General features: G+C 39.2%; 2 protein-coding genes across 3 annotated transcripts in view; both read right to left on the bottom strand.

Annotated features, from left to right (window-relative positions):
• LOC145986774 (putative peptidoglycan muropeptide transporter SLC46) overlaps positions 1 to 1,884 on the bottom strand; it is a 52,763-nt gene extending 50,879 nt beyond the window's left edge. Inside the window, exon 1 of the mRNA XM_083121175.1 lies at positions 1,682 to 1,884. The gene's annotated coding sequence lies outside the window, so the exon portion shown is untranslated. The remainder of the gene's footprint in view (positions 1 to 1,681) is intronic.
• A 5,216-nt stretch (positions 1,885 to 7,100) lies between these two features.
• Positions 7,101 to 20,286, bottom strand: part of LOC145987338 (putative peptidoglycan muropeptide transporter SLC46) — a 40,303-nt gene continuing 27,117 nt past the window's right edge. For both annotated transcript variants that reach the window (XM_083121858.1, XM_083121859.1), the window contains exon 7: positions 7,101 to 7,558. In XM_083121858.1, coding sequence (XP_082977984.1) covers positions 7,375 to 7,558 — 184 coding nt within the window. In that variant the 3' untranslated portion in view covers positions 7,101 to 7,374. The remainder of the gene's footprint in view (positions 7,559 to 20,286) is intronic.

Below are 20,286 nucleotides of genomic sequence, written 5' to 3'. Positions count from 1 at the left end.
ACCAGAGTTAGGTAAGTTACTCTAAAAAGTAACACGTTACAGTTACCGTTACTTTGTGAATTGTGATGCAATAGGGACATTTAACTGTTTGTAGAACAGGTATCACATCTGTTCCGTGTAATGCATGTTTTTTCCAGTGTACCTTACATGCCTCAGTTTAAAACGACACAACAAAGCGTGTTTCGTCTTGGGTAAAAAAATCTCCATCCGAATTTGTCAAGGTTACAAATGTTATTTTACTCCCCAACTTTGGCCGTTATCCTCCTCACCTATCCATTGGTGAGAGTGCGTGGAAACTGAAAAATCCCCAGCTGATCACCTAGCCCGGAAATCGCATTCGGCTCTCGTGTGTCAGAGACTTTTCACGCGCATGAAAGAAGCAGAAAATCCGACCTTAATCGAACCAATTAAAGCAGATCACGTTCTGTGAAGAACAACTTCAGGATCACTGCCTGAGATGACAGGTGAGATCTGACGTGACATAACAGTTTCGGCAATTATCATTATCAGTGGCGGCGATTGGGTCCCAAAACCAGGAGGCGGAGGCAAGGTGCCAAAACTAGGGGGGAGGGGCAAATACAGTATATTTCCCTTTGTAGATAAGATTTAGCATACTGCGTGGGCAAAAGTGGCGAAAACTGGGGGGCAAATGCCCCCCTAATCTCCGCCACTTATCATTATTATGAACTAATAATAAACCATTGTTTTACTGCCAATTTATTATTTTTATTATACCCTTTGAGAGAAACTTCTACCCGAGTCACCTCACAAACGAAAATTCGACACATCCTGTTTTTCTTTATTTTTATATTTCTTACATTTAAATTTACTGAAATGATAGCTATTTTATTTTGTTATTAACTTTTACGCACCTCGTTCAAGAAAATCTTTGAAAGTAGGGTGGGCATTTTAATCATAAAATTTATGTTGTGTAATCTCTTACATCAAAATTTTATTTTTGGAATTTTGAAAATTCATAGATCCATTGAGTACTTGGTTTTAGTGGTAGAATATGAAAATATGAAGTTCTGATCTGGTTCATACATTTTACAACCAATTTTCCCGTCTAATGCATTTTTTGCTTTCATTATTCTGGTGAAAAACTAATTAACTCGACTTTATTTCGGTTATCGACTATTATAATCGCAAGCTTCTTTTCCCTAATTTTAAATGCCGACCTCCGTGGCTCATCAGTTATCACAGCGCGCTTACGTCGCCAGGGGTCCAGGGTTCGAATCCCGACCTGGATATGGGTGTTTTTTGTGAGTGTCCCTTCATCAATTTCATCACTCATCCTCATCTTAGACGGCCGTACTCACCCCTAAACATTTTCAATTAAGTGTAACCTCCTGATACCTGAGAATCATGTTCTGTCTCTATGCTGGTGACATAGCGTAACCAAACCAAACCAGACATTGGAGCAAGCCTAATTTTGATCGTGACAACCATGTAGCTTTAGTGAAAGAACTCGACCTGTTGCCAACAGCAACAACATCCAAGTGTTTTCGTTTCGCAATGTCAACAATTCTCGAGTTATGATCTTAAAGCCCCTGTAAGAACAGTCGCCACTTTGCCGGTTCCTTACGACGTCCTTTTCTAGCGTTGACAACCGTGCAGCGATCAAAATAAATATTACATTATTTCGAGAGTGAGCGAGAATATTATAGCATTCTGTACTTACTTGTATCTTCGTTACAGAGTTCGAGGCAATCGATTTCTTCTTGATCCCATCTTTCTTTGCACTTTCTTCAGCTGGTTCTACTCACGTGCAGCTGGCGTGAGGCAGAAAAAAAAGAACAAGCCCTTGGCGTAGAAACCATCGGCCGCTCTGCTGACCTGCGCCATTTGAGTTGGGCTTTCACCCAACAAACACGCTTGCATTTGTAGCTGACGGACATTCTCCGTCTGTTCTTGGAAGATGCTGCTGTAAATCTGGCATTGAATTGGCAAGTTTTTATGCCATTTACAGTGTTCGTACTTCGCGATTAAAATTATCCGATATGCCATCTGGTGAGATTTTCAGGAACCACTCCACGTAGGACACTACGCTGCGCTTCGCCATGTTGAAGCCGTTCAAAGCATGGGGAACATGCGAAAAAGTAGCGTCTACTGTTCAGTTTTTTGCTCTAAATCATTTTGTGGTTCAGGACAAGTGAAAAGCTTACATGTGTTTTCTACCCCGTGGAATGAACAAAATGAAATGTTTAAATAAATCAGGGAAAACAGAACTGATTGACAAGATTGGCATAACTGAAATGCGGCAAGGAAATTACGAAGAATGCACGAGTCTGTTCACTTTATTTTCCGAAATAATCTTTCGGAAAGATGATTTTATTGCCATGAAAGTAAATTTTAAATTGTTCTTTATGAATATAACATTTTTTTCGAAAACAATGTATTATGCATGAAATGTAGAACAGATGCAAGTCGATTAAGTGCGAGATGAAAATAGTATGAGAATTAATTAATGCCCGAAATCATAAAGATAAGTCAGAAAAACATAATTGACATGCTAATGTTGCTGTTTCATTCAGTCAGTCAATTTTCAGTGAAGAACGAAGATAGCCTCAATGAACTTGTTGTTATTGTTATTATTAAACCAGCCTGCCTCTTTGGGGAAAAAACTGCAACGGTATGTTTACATTTATTTCCTGCCCAAGCTTTGCAATACAGGTGAATTGATTTATTTTCAAATCATTTCTGAGAGCCCGAGTTAGGCAGTTAGAACCGAGGTGCAGTGCAGATGAAGCAGCACTGCTTTGAAGAACCAGTGCATATACATTAGTTTAGTCTGCATTTTCCGTGTTATTTATTATAATTAAATGCTTCGCTCTCATCACAGCTTCACCTTCGTTATAGTTCCTGGAATTCACATCGCATTCGCAATATTTAAAGACGTAATTTAAACGTTTCTTCCATACCAGCAATTACAACACGCTGCTATTACGTACTACTACTGAATGTAAACGAAGATCTATCCTACGTAGAGCGGCCATATTGGAAGCGACACTAGCGCTCAGGTGGTAATTTTAATCGCGAATAGGCGGTGCCAGACTTTCTGATGCGGTGGGCCACTGGTTGGCTGTCAAAGGTTTGGGTGGGCCACGTCTTCAAAGAAGAATGTATTTTGGTATTCACGTTGTTATTACTATATCAGAGCAAGGATTTATTATCCAATAGCACGTATTTACAGGGGGACCCCCCCTCTCCCGAAAGACTTACCAAGTCCAAAACTAAATAAGCAAAATACTTGTTTGCTGTTGTATAATATGAAGTTAAATTATTTCCACAGAAATACGTACAGATAAGGATTAAATTCTGATCACACAGCTTTGCATTGACAGTGACACTTCTCGATACGCAAAAAATTGTGGTCAGAGACTAGTTTTCATCAGCTGGACCTTTCTCTCTATCGTTATTTTCTCATTTTAGTTTATATGTGTTTCTCCTTCCCTCTTTCTCTCTCATTTGTCTCCCCCCTCTCTTTTGCTCTCTTTCGTATTCTGTTGCTTGTATCCATATCACGTACGGACACAGACAATTGGAAACAGTGACCACCAGAGTGCGGTGGGGGGGGGGGGGGGCAGGGGCGGCGCCAGAAATTTTCGACCGGGTGGGCAGAAGCTCCATTTTGATAGATTAGGGTGGGCAGTATAAATGTAAGACCATATATAGTATATACGTATGTGTATGTAAGACGTATGTATCACCTCTCTATTACACTACCGATTTTCCTCTTACTTCTTCTCCCTTTCCTTGTTTTTCTCTTTATTCTTTTCTAATCTATTGTCGCATCTTGTTTCATTTCCTTTCGCTTTGTATCTGAAGGACACAATTATTTCAAGGAAGTGTTTACCCATCCGCAGCCATACCCCAGCCGTACATACTAATTACATTCTTTCATGCATGTTTTAATACAGTGAAATAAATGTCAATTAGGTTTAAGCTTGTGTTGCAAATACAAGGCACATACTTGATTTTATGTATTCGGCGACAATGATAGAAAGTGCGACGGTAGATAATCGTGAAGTTTCTCGTAATTTAAATGCATGTTCCTGAGCATAGTATTTTCATCGTATGCGTTTTTCACTGAAAGAGTTTTCTTACTCCTTAGGGGTCACTTTTCTTAGCTTACAAGGTTTGTACAACTGAGAAATCTATCTCAATGTTTGTAGTAGCGGCGATTGGGTGCCAACATTTGAGGGGCAAGGACAATATACTTTTTCTTGGTAGAAAAGGCTTAGCATAAACAGGCCATAGTGCGGGGGCAAAAGTGGCAAAATGTGGCGGGGAGAACTGCATCCCCCACTTCCCGGTCCTCCTAATCGCCGCCACTGAATGTTTGGATTAAAATGACGTCTTATTGGGAATGATTTAAAACACACACGGAAATCAAATTCTTTGTTCATTGTCCATGAAGTATTCCTAGGCTAATGAAAGGCTATTTTGACAGAATATCACTCACAAACAAGTAAGATCGAAATATCTGTTCAGAATTGAAGAGATTGTTAGCTAAGTTGCTATTCATTTTCTGAACTGTCATGTTACTAATGCGGGAGAAGCAATACACGTATGGTTTGTTACATGAACATATTTTTTGAGGTAACAAAATGATTTAGGACACAAGGAATTCATCGAAGTTGATCACCGTGCCAGTAATAATTCATCTATTTTTCATACCTTCATGGCGTTGTGCTATGCACAGGGGAGCACTTTACTTTTACTTTCATAATGATTTGGGTTGCATGGCGTGACTATTTCGAATACACTAGAATGTCAACCTCTATCCTGTGCAGCACACCCTGGAAACTTGATTCTTTCAGGCAACGAGTCCCTGGCGCTTGGAACCACTATCAAAGTAATAATTTATGAGGGTTTGTATTTTGAGTGTCAGCTTGTGTTTGTTTTCGGACCTTCGTAACTTTAAATCTAATCACCATTGAACCTTATCGTCGTCATTATCAAAATTAGCAGAAAAATGACTTTAACCTTTAAACAGCCAATGGGTCATATATGACCCATAGAAAGTTTAGGCGAAAACAGCCAATGGGTCATATATGACTCATGGTGCCGATTACAACGTTCAGGTGCTTTTAGGACCTTCATACTTGTATGTGAGGTTGTAAACGCTGACAGATGTTGAGATAAGACTTTGAAATGTCATGTGGAAGAAAATAAACCCCCTCCCCCTTTCTCTAATATGCAAATTAGCTATTTTTAGCCAAAATGCAAATTGTACATATTGCGTCATATTTCAGCCTGTATGAGAACTAGGGACTTGAAACAAGTTCCACTTTGTTGCAAGAGGTCTACTCTTTGAAAACAATGCAAAAGTTTGCGCCCATTTTCCAAAATAACGGGAGAAGAGGGAGCGAACAGCAGATTTTTTTTTCATTGAAATTTGGGGACTTGGCCCCTCCCAACCCCGTTTTTCTCACTTGGGCTTTCTGAATTGTGCACGGTCGCGTGCTCCGATGATTTTGTTTTCAAACAAAAGTTATCTGAAGTAGATTGCTTAAATAGTTTCAGAGATATAACGTTTTTCTGAAATAAGTGTAAAAATTTAAATCGCGCGCAAAGGCCGCGGCGAGAGAGGGGTTACTTTCGAAAACCGGCTCGGTTGTTTAACAGTTAAATATAACAAATCAACCACAACTTACTCTTCCAAAAATGGAGTTGCATTAGTTCATACCTCTTAGAAAGTTAAGGTGGTAGTTTCAATTGCACAGCGTTTCATTAGTGGATCAAGGCAGCTAATTCCGTGAACAATGATGCTGTTTTCCGAAAGTCTCAAATATTTGTCTCAGGCAATGACCCTCCTAAAATGGACGCATCTTCTGTGGTGATAAAATGCCACGTTTGGTGCGAGTTCTTTCTGTATATTTTCCCCCAAAGGCATAACGCTGTCGCATTATAATGAAGAGGTCCTGTGTTCGACTCCCCCTCCTCTGGTGGAAGCACAATGCACACTGGTTCCACGTTAAACTGTAGCTTTAGTCCCGATTAGCTTTTCTGAGCATAAAAGTGGATTTAAAAACAAACTAATAAAATCGTCTTCTGGATACTTCGTGACATAACTTTTTTTTTCTCTACTTCAGCTGCATCTACAGATTCTGTTGACATTTTCGGCTGATTCATATGGCAAAATTTATGTGTGGGACGAGGATTTCTAAATAGGATAAGTCACTCATTAGCAATTGAATAATTCTGTAGCTTTTTCCACACATAACTAGTTTATTAAAATTTATTCACTGCAGTATTGTAGTGATTATTGTGAATCCTTCTTATTAGTAGAATGAATATAAAGTTGATATTTCGCATACCATATTGATATTGAAGATAACAAGTATATAAAAATTGTAATAAAATAAAAAAAGGGACACTTCTGCAATTTTAATGCCGAGCTAATTAAAAAGTCAAAATAATGTATTGTGTTGCCGGAGGAAGTAACGCTAAGATGATGATTTTATTTGTTTATTTGGAAATTATTTTAACCATACCCAGACAGGGATTTATATAAATATGTGGAGGCCCGGAGCTGCAGTCCTCAAGTTCACCCTAAATTCTGATCTAATCTTGATCATACCCTGCATAATTTTGAGCCTCCTAAGCCTACTAGCTGCTTTTATTCATGGAAGTATTCATTTGATCACAGTTTTTGTTTCAATAGCTCTAGTATTTACTTTCACTTTCTAATGACAAAATTGGCTTTTTATGGGTTGATAATATGTGAATATTTCAAGCATAGATAATATTTACAAGTAAAATATACATGTTATGAACACCAGAATACACTTATTTATTGAATCATTCATATATCTCCAAGTATATGTACTTATTGAATTTGATTGGGTGGGCAATCGGGTGGGCACAGAAATTTTTGGGTGGGCGTTTGCCCACCCGTGCCCACCCCTGGCGCCGTCCCTGGTGGGGGAGCAAGGGTGAAAAATGAAAATGCTCATTTAGCCCAGATATTATATTTAGATGTATACTAAATGAAATGACTCTCTTATGTGAGATTTTGCTTGGGGTTTTTATCACGAGAGAAGGGAAGCCTTGTCTCGAGAAACAAATATCGATGAATTAATTTAAAATTTTATTTAACTATTTCTTACACATTCAAACGTAACTTACTCCGTGAAATATACATGAAATTCAAGTCACCATTAAATATCTCAATCATCCTAAGGAGTATCAAACAGTTTGGAATATAAAATATAATAACATAATAAAAATCAGTATATATTGCCTACAAGGTAAATATTGATGATGCTGGCTTGTAATGAAATATATGTTCCTTCAATGAAATAACATTGAAAATATTTGTATAGCTATGTAAAAAAAGCTGCGAGAGTCTTGAAAACGGGTTCGAAATCATCGGTCTTCAACAAAGTAACGAAATATGAAGGATCTATAGTCATATTTCACACTGGGGGTTCCAATCACAGACGATGAGAAGGAATAGCATTCCGTTGCTTCAGGATCGACTAGAGCCGTGTCTTCACCAACAGGTGGAGCTCTTGATGTGTCCGTTCTAACAACGACTATGTGTGCCAGTCTGAAAAATATAGAGGGGGTGTCAGTGTATTTATTTATCTAACAGAATACAACAGATGTAAAACCCCATTTACAGTATTCAATATAAAAGTAGTATTGTACATTTAGAACGTTGTGCGAAACCCTAGGGAGACAGGGGGATTTGCCCTCCAAGAATCTTGGCCTCAAATATCCCCCAACCAAAAATTTCCGGGGGGGAGGGGGGTTGTTATAACAAACAAAAGATAAGCAATTGCTTTTGACTTCAAATATACTTTACTAAGAACAATTCGAAAACACACGAAGTAGTGTGGTTGTGAGTGTTGAATGCTCTCTCTCAAGTCTCAAGAGATAATTTTCATTAACAAATCTACATTAATATGCACAATAAAAGTAAAACAAGAATGCAAGACAATAATAATTATGAAATCTAATTGATTTATATTAACATAAATAAAAAAAGAAATTAAAACTTACACATAACAAAACCACTTAAACTAGTTCGTAATTTATTGACATATTTAACCAGTTGTAAAGGTATTAGTTTGCTAATTTATAAATATCTGATACATATAAAAGTAACAAATTAATTTCTTTATATTTATTTAACAATAATAATATAGCATTTTTAATTATTTAGTAATTTATTTCTACATTTAATAACATTATAAATATGTATATCGTGTGTGGGTGGTGAGTTTGTAAATTAAGATCTTTCTCTCCCCCCCCCCTCCCGAGTCTTCAATGATTTTGCACCCTGGTTCAGAATGTAAATGCACGCTGGTTGTCACCAAATCTAAACTAATGAAAGAATTAGAAATTATCTGCCACGTGTAACAGTGCCACTTCGCAATTCTCAATACGTGAGATATGCCACATTAGAATAGACGGATGAGAATAACTTACCATGGAAGTCTAGTTCTGAGCTGCAGACATCAAAGTCTATTCCAGCTTGTAAAATATACTAGTGAGAAACAGCAGGTAGGTTAATAAAGTTTGCAAGATTGCTGACGACTCGTAAGACAATTTTTTTAGTTAGTTCATTCGGCAAAGAATGTGGGAAAGAGATCAGAAGCTGATCCAGTTGTCTAAAGATCGCTGGTTCGAATCTCTTATAGAACCTGCTATTCTTCCCCTTTCTATGTAGGTGATGAAAGTACCTCGAACCTGTAGCTAGTTGATCCCCTAGAAAGAAACTACATACGCGAATTACATATAAAAAAAGGTAAAGTGCTCCCCTATGCTTAGCACCACGTCATGAAGGCGTATATGGGGTGTGGGGGTAACGCCCCACACTTTCTTGATACGGTAATGAGTGGGGGTGATGTGATTAGCATCACGCCCCTGACCGCCTTTACCCCTAGGGTTTCCCCCAGGTAACCATGTAATTCGACGCTGGATGGGCGCCGGGGCCGCTTCCAACGTTAGAAAAGTTCCCGGATTTGAACCGGCCGGGGTAGTCAGCATATAAACTACAAAAAACTGCACATTTAGAAAATTTGTCTCAATAGGCACGTGGATAATTTTGGTTCCTTTTAGAAGCATCTATTGTGTACAGTTCCTCTGATAAGCTATGTATTTATAAAATTTGACTTTGTGTTGGTACTGTAAAAGATACCCCGTTACATGTCTTGGAGATAGGAACACGTATGTGTATTTGTTCTAGTAAATGTTGCACCTGAATGTTATTGTTCCTAATTTTGTACAGGAAATAGAGCAACTGCACCTTTCTTCTTTTCTGAAAGAAGACAGGCTGTGATGTTTACACAGGGAATTGTATATTTCGTATTGTCTGTGTTCGCAAGAGTTTTCGAATGCATTATTTGTCTAAGATTGTTGTCACATACAGGATCACCAGTAATATCCAAGAAACAGCATGGCTCGTCCCGGGCAGATCTATAGTAACTAACCTATCTAATTCGTAGCAACTACCTTAAAACCAATGGCGTGCATACAAGGTAAGCTACCGAATCACTGCTTCGAGAACGGCAGTCAGCATCCCCGTGTCAGTGCTTCGGATATCTAAATGGTAACCGCACAGAAGAAAGAAAACAAGTAGATGTCACCTATAACATCAGGGAGATACAGGGTGGCCAGAATTAAAGTTACCCAACTCAGAGCCCTATGTAGCCTGTTTGAGGCATCGTAGAACTCTGAAATTTGGTGAATCCACTATGCAGACCATGGGGAAGAGGATGGCGATAAAAAAATAGTTCAATTTTCCGCCACCGGGTTGAAATGTGGCGCTGTAATAATGAATATTGAAAAACATAAGTGATTTAGCTGAGTTATTAATTAGAAAGACATTTGCTAGTGGCTGGAAGTTGCGAGAAAATAATCTCTCGTTTATTGCAAGATTGCAAGGTAAAGGCAAATCCAAAACCAATTGGAGCAGTTTACGTCATTATTACAACCCATCATGGAAGTACCTGGTGGCGGAAAATTGAACTTTTTTTTTTTTATTATTATTATCGCTATCCTCTTCCCCATGGTCTGCATAGTGGATTCACCAAATTTTAGAGTTCTACGATGCCTCAAACAGACTACAGAGGGCTCTGAGTTGGGTAACTTTAATTCTGGCCACCCTGTATGTGCTTAAGTAATGACTTTACAGCTAAGGTACGCCGCTGGGTCGCGAGATAGTATTCAAGAATTACAATGACTTACACAGGAATTCTGAACTATTCAGAAGTGTTGGGAAATATAGAAATGTTCTCACGGTTGTTAAATATTAGGAATTCCTGCGAATTTCGACGTTGTCTAGATAAGTAATTGCAATTTTAATATATATATATATATATATATATATATATATGTCTTTTTCATCCCTCTCCTCCCAGGCATTACAGCTATGTGAAAGGGTCGGCCCCCGGTCCGTGGTTTAACTTCGGCCCTCGGAATTACTTCATTGTATTATCCTTTCAAATCTCTTCTTCCACCTCACCCTGGGTGCCAAGCGAACAGATTATTTTTGCGCCAAAATTACGAAAGGGTGGTTTCACATAACATTTATATTTTTAGACCCTGGTTTGTTACACATGTACAGAAAGTGAATAAATATTTGGTTTCAAATGGACAGTACTGTAATTCTTGTAGTTAATTCAGCAAATCATAACATTTCTCATAGGATTGACACGTTCAGGCTAGACGTGTTATTATACTATTAAACGTATGGTTATATTTATTAATAATAACTTAATAATACTCAGCGGTGAACGATGAGACTCAGTGAAGTACACAGACTCCTCTCAGGTACAGGGATAGTGTTAGGCAAAGACAATATTCACAGCACAGAGAAATAAAACCACATTACTGCAGTATGTATCAACTGAAAGGTTTTATTCTTTATTTCTTGCAATTATAATGCAACTATACTTGAGACGAAGGCGAGGATTTCGCTTTGTCGATGAATTGACTCAACTAAAACGCATAAACTCAATGCGTGGCTATCGGCAAGCCTATGATTACATAGACCTAGCTTGCGCCCCGAACTACCACACCAAGAGATATGCAATGATAACTGAGCCAATATTTGCTCTTTAGCCTTTTATTTTCAAATTAACCCTTAGGCTAGCTTTATTATTTAACGTAGAATGGTTGCAGTATTGTGCATAGCATCAATACATGGCTATCGGCGTACCTATGTTCACATAGGCCTAGCTTGCGCCCCGAACTACCATACGAGGATGTATGCACAACACCGAGGAGTTATTTTTTTAAGTTTAAAAGCTTCGACGATCCGTGGCGAAAGTGTGCTATTACTTACGCGATATCCTCGCTTTTATACTGTTTCGAGAACACAGATTAAAGTACAGATGAATCACTCACTATTTACAAAAAGATTCTACCAACAAAACTGACATCTATGCATGTTTAGAAATACAAAGTCGTATAGTGCACTCTGTCAAACAAAGATACATTAAATTACTCATAACAGAGCATAAAATACAATGAACATTAAACAAAATATATATATTACAAACAGGGTGCAATATTACATATAATAACAAAGAAATTACGCCTTCTTTTACAAAAATAAATACATTACTGACATATCTTCTACTGATGACGTCACATAAAAATGTGGATCATATCATCTGCCCCTTCCTTTCGGAAACTAAGTTTCAGGAAGGAAGTTATCTACCTGGAGGAAACTTAGTTTTAAAGTACAAATTCTTTCTTTTTATCCTCCGAAAAACGCACCAGTTTTAGGTTATCCAAGTTAACCTTACCATATAATTCTTTAGTCCTTGGAATTAGCAATGTCACAACATTATTTTCCACTTTGTCCACTAGATAAGGTCCTATCCACAACATAAATAACTTTTGAATGGTCCTATCTAGTGAGGAGCTTAAGGAATGGTTTTTAACCATCACGAAGTCTCCAACTGTCACTGTCTTGGCGTTTCCCTTCTGTTTTAAATCCTTCGACAGCTTCTTCTTCTCCCTGACTTGGGCTAAGAATAATTTGGACTTCCAATCCGGTTGGGCTTCTTCCCGTTCGGGCCAATTGAAATGTGTTAGGATCTCTCTGGGTATGGGATGGTTGAAGAATAGTTCAGCAGGTGAATATCCAGTAGTCTCAGAAATGGAATAATTAATTAACCAAACAACTTTTGATATGTATCGAGACCAAGTCTGATGTTCTCGATAACAAAATAAACGAAGTAATCTGACTATCTCTTGATTTGCTCGTTCTACCATGTTCCCCTTTGGATTGTAAGCTGTTGTGCAAACATGATGGATCCCACGGCTTTCGGTAAATTCTTTCCACTGCTTAGAGGTAAACTGAGCTCCTTTAAATTTTTGTAAGGCATCCGAAATGGGCTCAACTGAATTCCGTGGAACACGTACAATTTTATTCAAATTTCTGAAGTCAATGCATGGGCGTACTGTACCGTCAGGCTTGTCGACTAGAATTAAAGGGTTCAAGTAAGGGGAATTACAGGGCATTATAACACCCCACTGTCTCCACTAATTCTTCCTCCAGGAGTTTCCTTTTTGCTATAGGTATGGGATATGGAGATCGATACACAGGTTCTGTGGTGGTGAGTTCAATCTCACACTGGAAGTTTTTAATAGTACCTGGTCTCTCGGAAAATACATCTCTATGCTTCAATAAGACTTCTTTCAATTGGCTTCTACCCCTTTCGCATAAAATCTCATTCGCATTGACCTTCTGCAGAATGTCGTCAGGACTAGTCGTCCACTGATCGACATGGGAATCTTCACGGACACTTCTTACATACGTCCCTTTCGAAGATCCATTATTCACGAGGTCCTGCTCTACCGGAACTCCGTCTACGGTGAGGGATAACTTCTCGCGCTGTAGGTCAATTCCTGCTTCATATTTCCTGAGGAATGGGTAGCCCAAAATAAAGTCAGCTTCGAGACCCTTCAAGACAAACATGTCCTCCAATAAATTTCTTCCAGCAATCTCCAGATATACTTGTCTACATCCTACAACTCTAGTTTTGTTTCTCCCAGTGAAATCAGTCAGCCTAACATCTGGACATGTTTGTAACTGCAATGACGGCAGCTTCTCTTTAATCTTCTTCCAAATGGCATAGCTCATGAGATTACATTCGCTGCCAATGTCCAGAACACAAATAAAATCGACGCCTGTTACAGTTGCCTTAATTAACGGAGCCCTGGGTAAATTTTCCTTTCTAACTGCCTGTTGTAGTGCTCTATCTAAGCTTTGTTCTCCTTCATTGAGAGTCAGCACAACAAAAAGATGATTATCTTCACTATTTATAACGCTGTCATCTGTTCCCAGAGAAGTCCAAGATTTTAGCCCAACCGTGATCGGGAACGAAGAATTCACGTTGGGCGACTGGCTAAATCCGACTGCATACCACTCGGATTAGCACTAGTCGATGGTGCCCAACAAAAGTCTCTTGTCATGTCGACGCTTTGACGTTGCTCGTTCGTCAAACGTGAAGCAGAAGGTTCAAACGGAGGCGCCGTCGCTCTGAAGTTACTGGGTTCAGAGGCGTTACGTGAAGAGTCACGGGAATGGTCTTCTGGATCAGATCTGGAACGACGCGGCCCACGTGAGTAGTTGTTCCTGCCATCCCTTCTTGGAGGATTACGCCGCCTGTTGTAATTGGAATAACCATTTCTATGATTCTGCGTAACTTGTCTGACCCGGGGGGGTTGGTTTCCAATTCTATTTTGTCTAGAAGCATTTCCCTGACCAGCACCTTCTCTATTCCACGCAGGCTTCCAACTGTCCTGCTCCTCAAGCACCTCGAACCTTTTCAAAAAATCAGCAAGCTGTCGTACAGTTCGAGGAGAATTAGCCAAACTCAAACTGCGGGCTCTATATGGAAGCTGGGAGATGATTAAGTTCACTATCTCTGGTTCTACATAACGGGCAGATAGATTGCGGTAGGCTGAGTAAATAGACCAGGCATATTCCTCCATGCTCATACCTGACTGCTTTAAGTATCGGCGAGATCTCACTGCTGTCAGCTGCCTCTCTTTGGCCTCTTCTGAAGCATATTGTTTGCGAAAACGACGGCAGAAATCAGAATAGGACTTGAACTCTAACTGGTTTGCTCGAAACCAATGCTCAGCCTGGCCCTTGAAAAGCCGAGGAATAATTTCCAATCGGTATTCGTATGGAATCTGCATTAAATCAAAATTGATATTAAGTTCTTTTAAGTATTGCTCAGCATTCTGGGCTTCCAGGTCTCCCTTGAAGTTCGACAAGGAATTAAGGTCTGCCATCCTTGGAGTTCCAGTCAATACTGATCGCTGAGTTGTTGGCGGCGACTCATCTGGCCCGCTCCTTGAATTTCCATGCCTTCGTGTTTGCTTCATGATTTTTGCGTGATACTGAGAGTCAGAGTTGGTGCTGGAAGAGGAGGAACTGCGGTCTTTCTTCCTTTCCAGACGCTTCCTCTTTGTCCTTTCTTCATAAAGACTGTGCCGGGCCCTGCGAGATTCACGCTCTCTGTAACCTCTGTCATTGCCCGAAAGACTAACGGTAGGTGGAACAGCAGACGCCACTTCATTAGCTCTTGAATCAGCAGTAACTCGTGGGCGACAGACTTGTTTGTCTTCTCTAGTTCTCTCTCCACCGGCTCTGTCCATCGCTTCATTGAGTTCAATGTCCATGGTTGGCAACGCTGCACTCTCAGCAACTGCAGACGGATGACCAGCTGTTCGAGATCCAGTTTCTGTTTCCGTTTGCCGGGTAACGTGCATGGTTTCTAACTGATTCGTAAGTTGTTCCACTTGAGTCTTTATTTCCTCAACGTCCTTGCTTCTTTGAGACACAACTACTGAAATCTGACTAATATTTTCTTGGACCTCAGCCCGAAACTGTATTTTGTCAGTCTCGGCCTCGGCCAACATCTGTTCTATTGTCAGCTGTTTTTCAATAATCCTATTGCACTCTCCAGTGAATCTCGAGTTAATATCCTCCATATCTGTGCGAACATTTTCCGTAGCTTTATTTACATCGGCTGCCAAGCTACGACGGAAGTCATCAAAGTCTATCTCTCTAGCCTGCCGGATTTCTTCAGAGAATCGCGCTCTAGTTTCCTCGTTCTCAGACTTCAGTTGTTGAATCTCACAGGCCATTTCGCCTATTTCAGCTCTTAATACTTTTATAGATTCATCGTGCTGCTTGCCTATATCATCCTTTAGCAACGCACATTGTCTTAGGATATCTTCCTTTAATATGTCAGATTGTCTACAGATATCAGCTTTCAAGCTGGTTATGGAATCAGCTTGCTGTTTAATATCAGCCTTCAGTGCTTCAGACTGTTTACACATATCAGCCTGCAATGTTTCAGACTGTTTGCATATATCAGCTTTCAAGCTGGTAATGGAATCAGCTTGCTGTTTAATATCAGCCTTCAGTGCTTCAGACTGTTTACACATAACAGCCTGCAATGTTTCAGACTGTTTGCATATATCAGCTTTCAAGCTGGTAATGGAATCAGCTTGCTGTTTAATATCAGCCTGTAATTTTTCCATACTTTCGACTTGCTGCTTGCTAATTCCTTCAATCATGGATTTTAAAGCTTCAAACATATTTAATGGATCAGATGTAATAGTTGTAGACAATGATTCAGATTCTTTACAAACGAAATCGGTAGTTTCGTGGTTTTCAGATCGAACCTCTAAGCCACAACATTCATAATGTAGAAGCTTTGTACATTTCTTGCACACAAATGTGGTTTTATCTTTATCAATGTCCCGACAACAATCGGGAACATTAAGTCCTGAACTCGAAGTAAGATTTTTATTTGCGCTACGCAAATGCTTCTTTTCCATTTCGAAACGAAATAACTCTGTGCTTTTCTATAAATATGAATGTTTAGTGCTCTTGCACAATTAATCTCAACTTTAAACAATCGTCTTGCCTTTGTACACTACAATATCGGGCCAACACGTTGGGCGCCAATTGTTACGGACGCAATGGCAATGCCAATTGCCAAGGACGACGTGACTTCCGGTCGGACGTAAGTTTGTATACCCAAGCATACTGTAGACAAATGAGGCACAGGCGAAGAAAAACGCACAACCACTGATCGGTCGCACGGCAGCTACTTTACTGGACGCGACGAACGTCTCGACGCTACTGTCAACTCAACCTCTTTCACAGCGAGCGCGGCTCTGCTCGTCTTACCTACCTGCGAGACTTACTATGGCCGTTACGGGCGCTTATTCACGCATGAGGGTTGACTTTAGCTTTATGTAAGACGCAATTCATCTGCGTAATATATATATGTATGATCATATAACTTTAACTGTGTGTTATTTCACTCTCCACCATAGATAGCCTTTCAGTAACACACACACACACAGAGCTGCAAATAATGGTAATCCTAGCCTGCCTCAATCTTCCAAATACCTTATGTTCTAATTTCACCTCGGCTAAAACTCAGACGGCTAAATGGGATACTCTGACCCCTCTCAGGTACGGGCTTGGTGAGTAAAGCATTGAGAACTTAAGGGAGGCGTTGGTGAATCATGAAATAAATGAACAACTTCTCTCAAATTTTAAGATTGGCAACTGCATCTTTTGGGAGGTTACTTTGACCTTTCTTTTCATTCATTTTTATCCAGGAGATGGTTTATTTCCAATACATACGAAAGCTTACATTACACTCAGTTACAATTTACAATCCATGAATGTCCTTAAATTTAAAATAAATACAGAATCCCCTGTTTGTTAATATTAGATTCGATGAATCCAGAATTCTAATTTGCTGCATGTCTCCATGGGAAAAATCCAAATATGTATATGTGCAGGGAATAGTTACGTGTGTATGTGCGTCGCTAGGAGGAAGCCGTACCAGGGAAGAGAATCCTGTCGTTTTTGCAACCGTAGACGAAGCTTACGGCCTACCATTCAGTAGCAGACAAAAACTTTCGTACGTGCCCCTTCCTACAGTATTGCGACCAAAATGTGTCACGAGTATCGATGTTAATACGGGCAGGATTTAAGCAGAATAGAATCTACGGGCTCCACTGAGTACTTGGGATCGAGAAACGTTAATAGGCAGAGCTTGCATCAAGATACACGCCAATGATGACATTTCCATTGAAAACGAGACATGTTGCATTACATGTCTAGTTTTGCTTCCTTGCCCAAATAAGTCTACGTTGAATAAATTTTGAAGAAGGCCAAAATAAAGTTCGGAGATCTGAAATTCTATCATTTATCCGTAAGAATGAGAATATATGGGTCAACAGTGACAAATACATGTCCAATAGGCAGGCGTCATTAACCTCGAAGGATTTCGGCCGATCCTAACCTGTCGTCCCATAACATTATAAATTTCGAAGTATAAATTATGCTTGGCGAAATACAGGTATCTTTATTCCCAAGTGTCATTAGATGTTTATATCGTAGAGCCGACGCTGATGGAATGCGTGCAAACTAAGCTCCGCATTTACTTATATACCTTTCCAATCGATGCTCACTTGTTAACCATTACGTAATTTGCACAGCGCGACTTGCGACATTTCCAAAAACTAAATACTCATCAATGTCTATATTCACAATCTCAATATCAAAGTTTAACTAATTTCCACGTTGCAGCAAAACCAAATAAAATTGTATAAGGGGAACGATTCATCTCTGTTAATAAAGACTAAACTCGAATCATTCCTCGTTGCAACTTGAACCTTATTGAATTCATTAAACTTAAAAGAACAGATTCGATCTTCCCATTGTTGCTAAACGAAATCTATGTCAATCTAAATCATAAACATTTTCTACCGTGAAAGAACACAGATTTACATATCCAATATTAAAGATTCGGTCAGAAAATTAACATATAGATTATTACATTAGGCTGCGTTTACACTTTTGTTACAATAAAGGAAATATTAGTGGATTATATAAGTCTAGTAATAATCTTTCTATTTATCAAAAATTATGAAATATGAAATATTAATCATCAAATAATAAGAACCAACTAATATAAAATAACCAAGAATAATTAACGGCACATGGATATGAGCCGTGAGGTTCGTATCATATGGCCCCCACTTTGAAAATAGTTTCTTGGACGATATATATATATATATATATATATATATATATATATACATATATAAATGAAGGAGAAGAACGATTTGCGGAGAATATGCACTATACGAATTACCCTTTTTTCACAAAAATACTAAATAATACGTAATAATAATACAAATTAATATTTACAGGTACAGTCATCCACTAAAACCATTAAATATCTATGGGTATTACAAACATACTATATACACCAAATACCTGGAGTGTTAGTCATAATATCTCCTTTAAATTTCAAGGAACTTTCATGCAAACAATACCCTTATTGACACAAACATGTTTCATCAGCCTTTTCTTTAATTTGCTACGGCTGCCCACATACTTAAGTTCTGCAACCATACGGCTAACAAGTTCTTCAAACTTCAGTTGTTTTGTTGTTTGCTCGGAAATCTTCTCCATAAGATTCTGATTAGAACCTTGATCGATTTCACACACTAAAGGAAAATTTCCTTTCGAGTCTACCTCACTGATTTCTTCCATTTCATTCCAAACTGACTCTTCACCAAGAGCACTAAGGGCCGGTTTTTCAATGTCCAGTTAAGGTTCATGTTAGCACGTAACTGGAAGTTAGTGAAAATTTCGGTTTTTCAATGTACAGTTAGCTCGTAACTGGAACTCTGGTGGCGATTATCTTTACTGGTGCTTCTTCTTGCAGCAGTGTTGCCAGGTCTACTGATTTCGCAGGAGATTTCCTGATTTTCAGCACGGTCTACTGATCTCCTGACAAGTTTCATGAAAATGTGGAAATCTCCTGATTTTTTGCTTCCTTAAATATTTATAATGAACAATTATTTTTAAGAAATGGAAAGTTTATTTAAAATTTACATATTCAGCTGATGGAATGCAAAGACCCATGAATATTCTGCAGAGAGAGAGAGAGAGAGAGAGAGAGAGAGAGAGAGAGAGAGAGAGAGAGAGAGAGAGGTAGGTGTGGTGGAGAGAGTTATACTATAGAAAATGGTTATACCAGGCTTGATGACATTGGGAAAGACGCGCGGTTTCTTGAGCCCATTGTGCATTGGGAACTCCAACACGGGTGTCCCATCTGGTGCGGTTTTTGTCAAAGGGGAGGTAACTGAAAACTGGTTACAACTAAATACCAATGTTGCCACCCACACATAGGACCAAGTTTTCCGTTTTATGGTAGTGTTTATTGCAACTCTGATAAAAAGGGAGTCCACATAACGAATGCAGCTAAAGGTTATGGTTACAAAAGCTCTTAGTAAAATGTCGATTGATTGATTTGGTTTATTTTACTTCGCATTTCTGCCACTTTTGGCTAATCGCGAAGACGAGGATGAATGATGATATGATGAAATTGATAAAGAGATAACCGTGCCCAGGCCGAGATTCGATCCCGAGACGGCCGGACCCTGGGGTCGAGTGGTTAGCACATCGCGCTGCGACGCCAAGGGTCCCGGGTTCGAATCCCGCTCGGGCTTGGTTGTTTGTGAATGTCCATTCATCAATTTCATCATTTCATCACTCATCCCCATCGAATTTGCCAAGAAGCACAAAACGCGAAGTAAAATAAACTAAATCAATCAATCGATCCCGAGATGGGTTTCCTGATGTCATAGCGCTGTGCTAACTACTCAGCCACGGAGGTCGGCTTAGTAAACTGCTGTTGCAGACTTATACCTATGCTTGTACGTCGCAGTCTCTTAACTTAGAAATAATAGTTCATGTTTTTATTTAAGCCATTTCTGAGCGTAACTGCTACTAGAATTGGTCTTATGTCCCTTTATACTCAATCAATACTGTGGCGGTAGAAATTCTCTTTCCCGATTTTATACCAGATAATCCTCGAATGCAAAAGGCGATTTAATTAACATTTACATTGTCTGGAGTGACTGGGAAAAAAGTTGAAGAAAAAACCTGCGACTTGTCTGATACTGGTTCCCGGGTTCGAATCCCGGACTGGGCATGGGTGCTCTTTGTGAGTGTCCCTTCATCAATTTCACATATTTATGATTAGACAAATGTGGCAGATGCGAAGTAAAATAAACCAAATCAATCAATCAATCTAATACTGGTTGGTTACCTTCCGTGATTGAAAGTAAAGTTTTAATTCAAGGATATTTCGGGGGTTCAGGCATGATAGCCCTTCTCCATTAATGCGAGTATGCTTTGAATGTGTTGTTAAAAAAAAAAGCTGTGGGCGTTCTTACATCCTCTAACTTTGTCTAATT

The sequence above is a fragment of the Lepisma saccharinum genome, chromosome 4 (genome assembly GCF_977018435.1).
Source record: "Lepisma saccharinum chromosome 4, izLepSacc3.1, whole genome shotgun sequence".
In the NCBI taxonomy this organism is placed as follows: domain Eukaryota; kingdom Metazoa; phylum Arthropoda; class Insecta; order Zygentoma; family Lepismatidae; genus Lepisma; species Lepisma saccharinum.
This window is presented reverse-complemented; position numbering and strand designations above follow the sequence as displayed.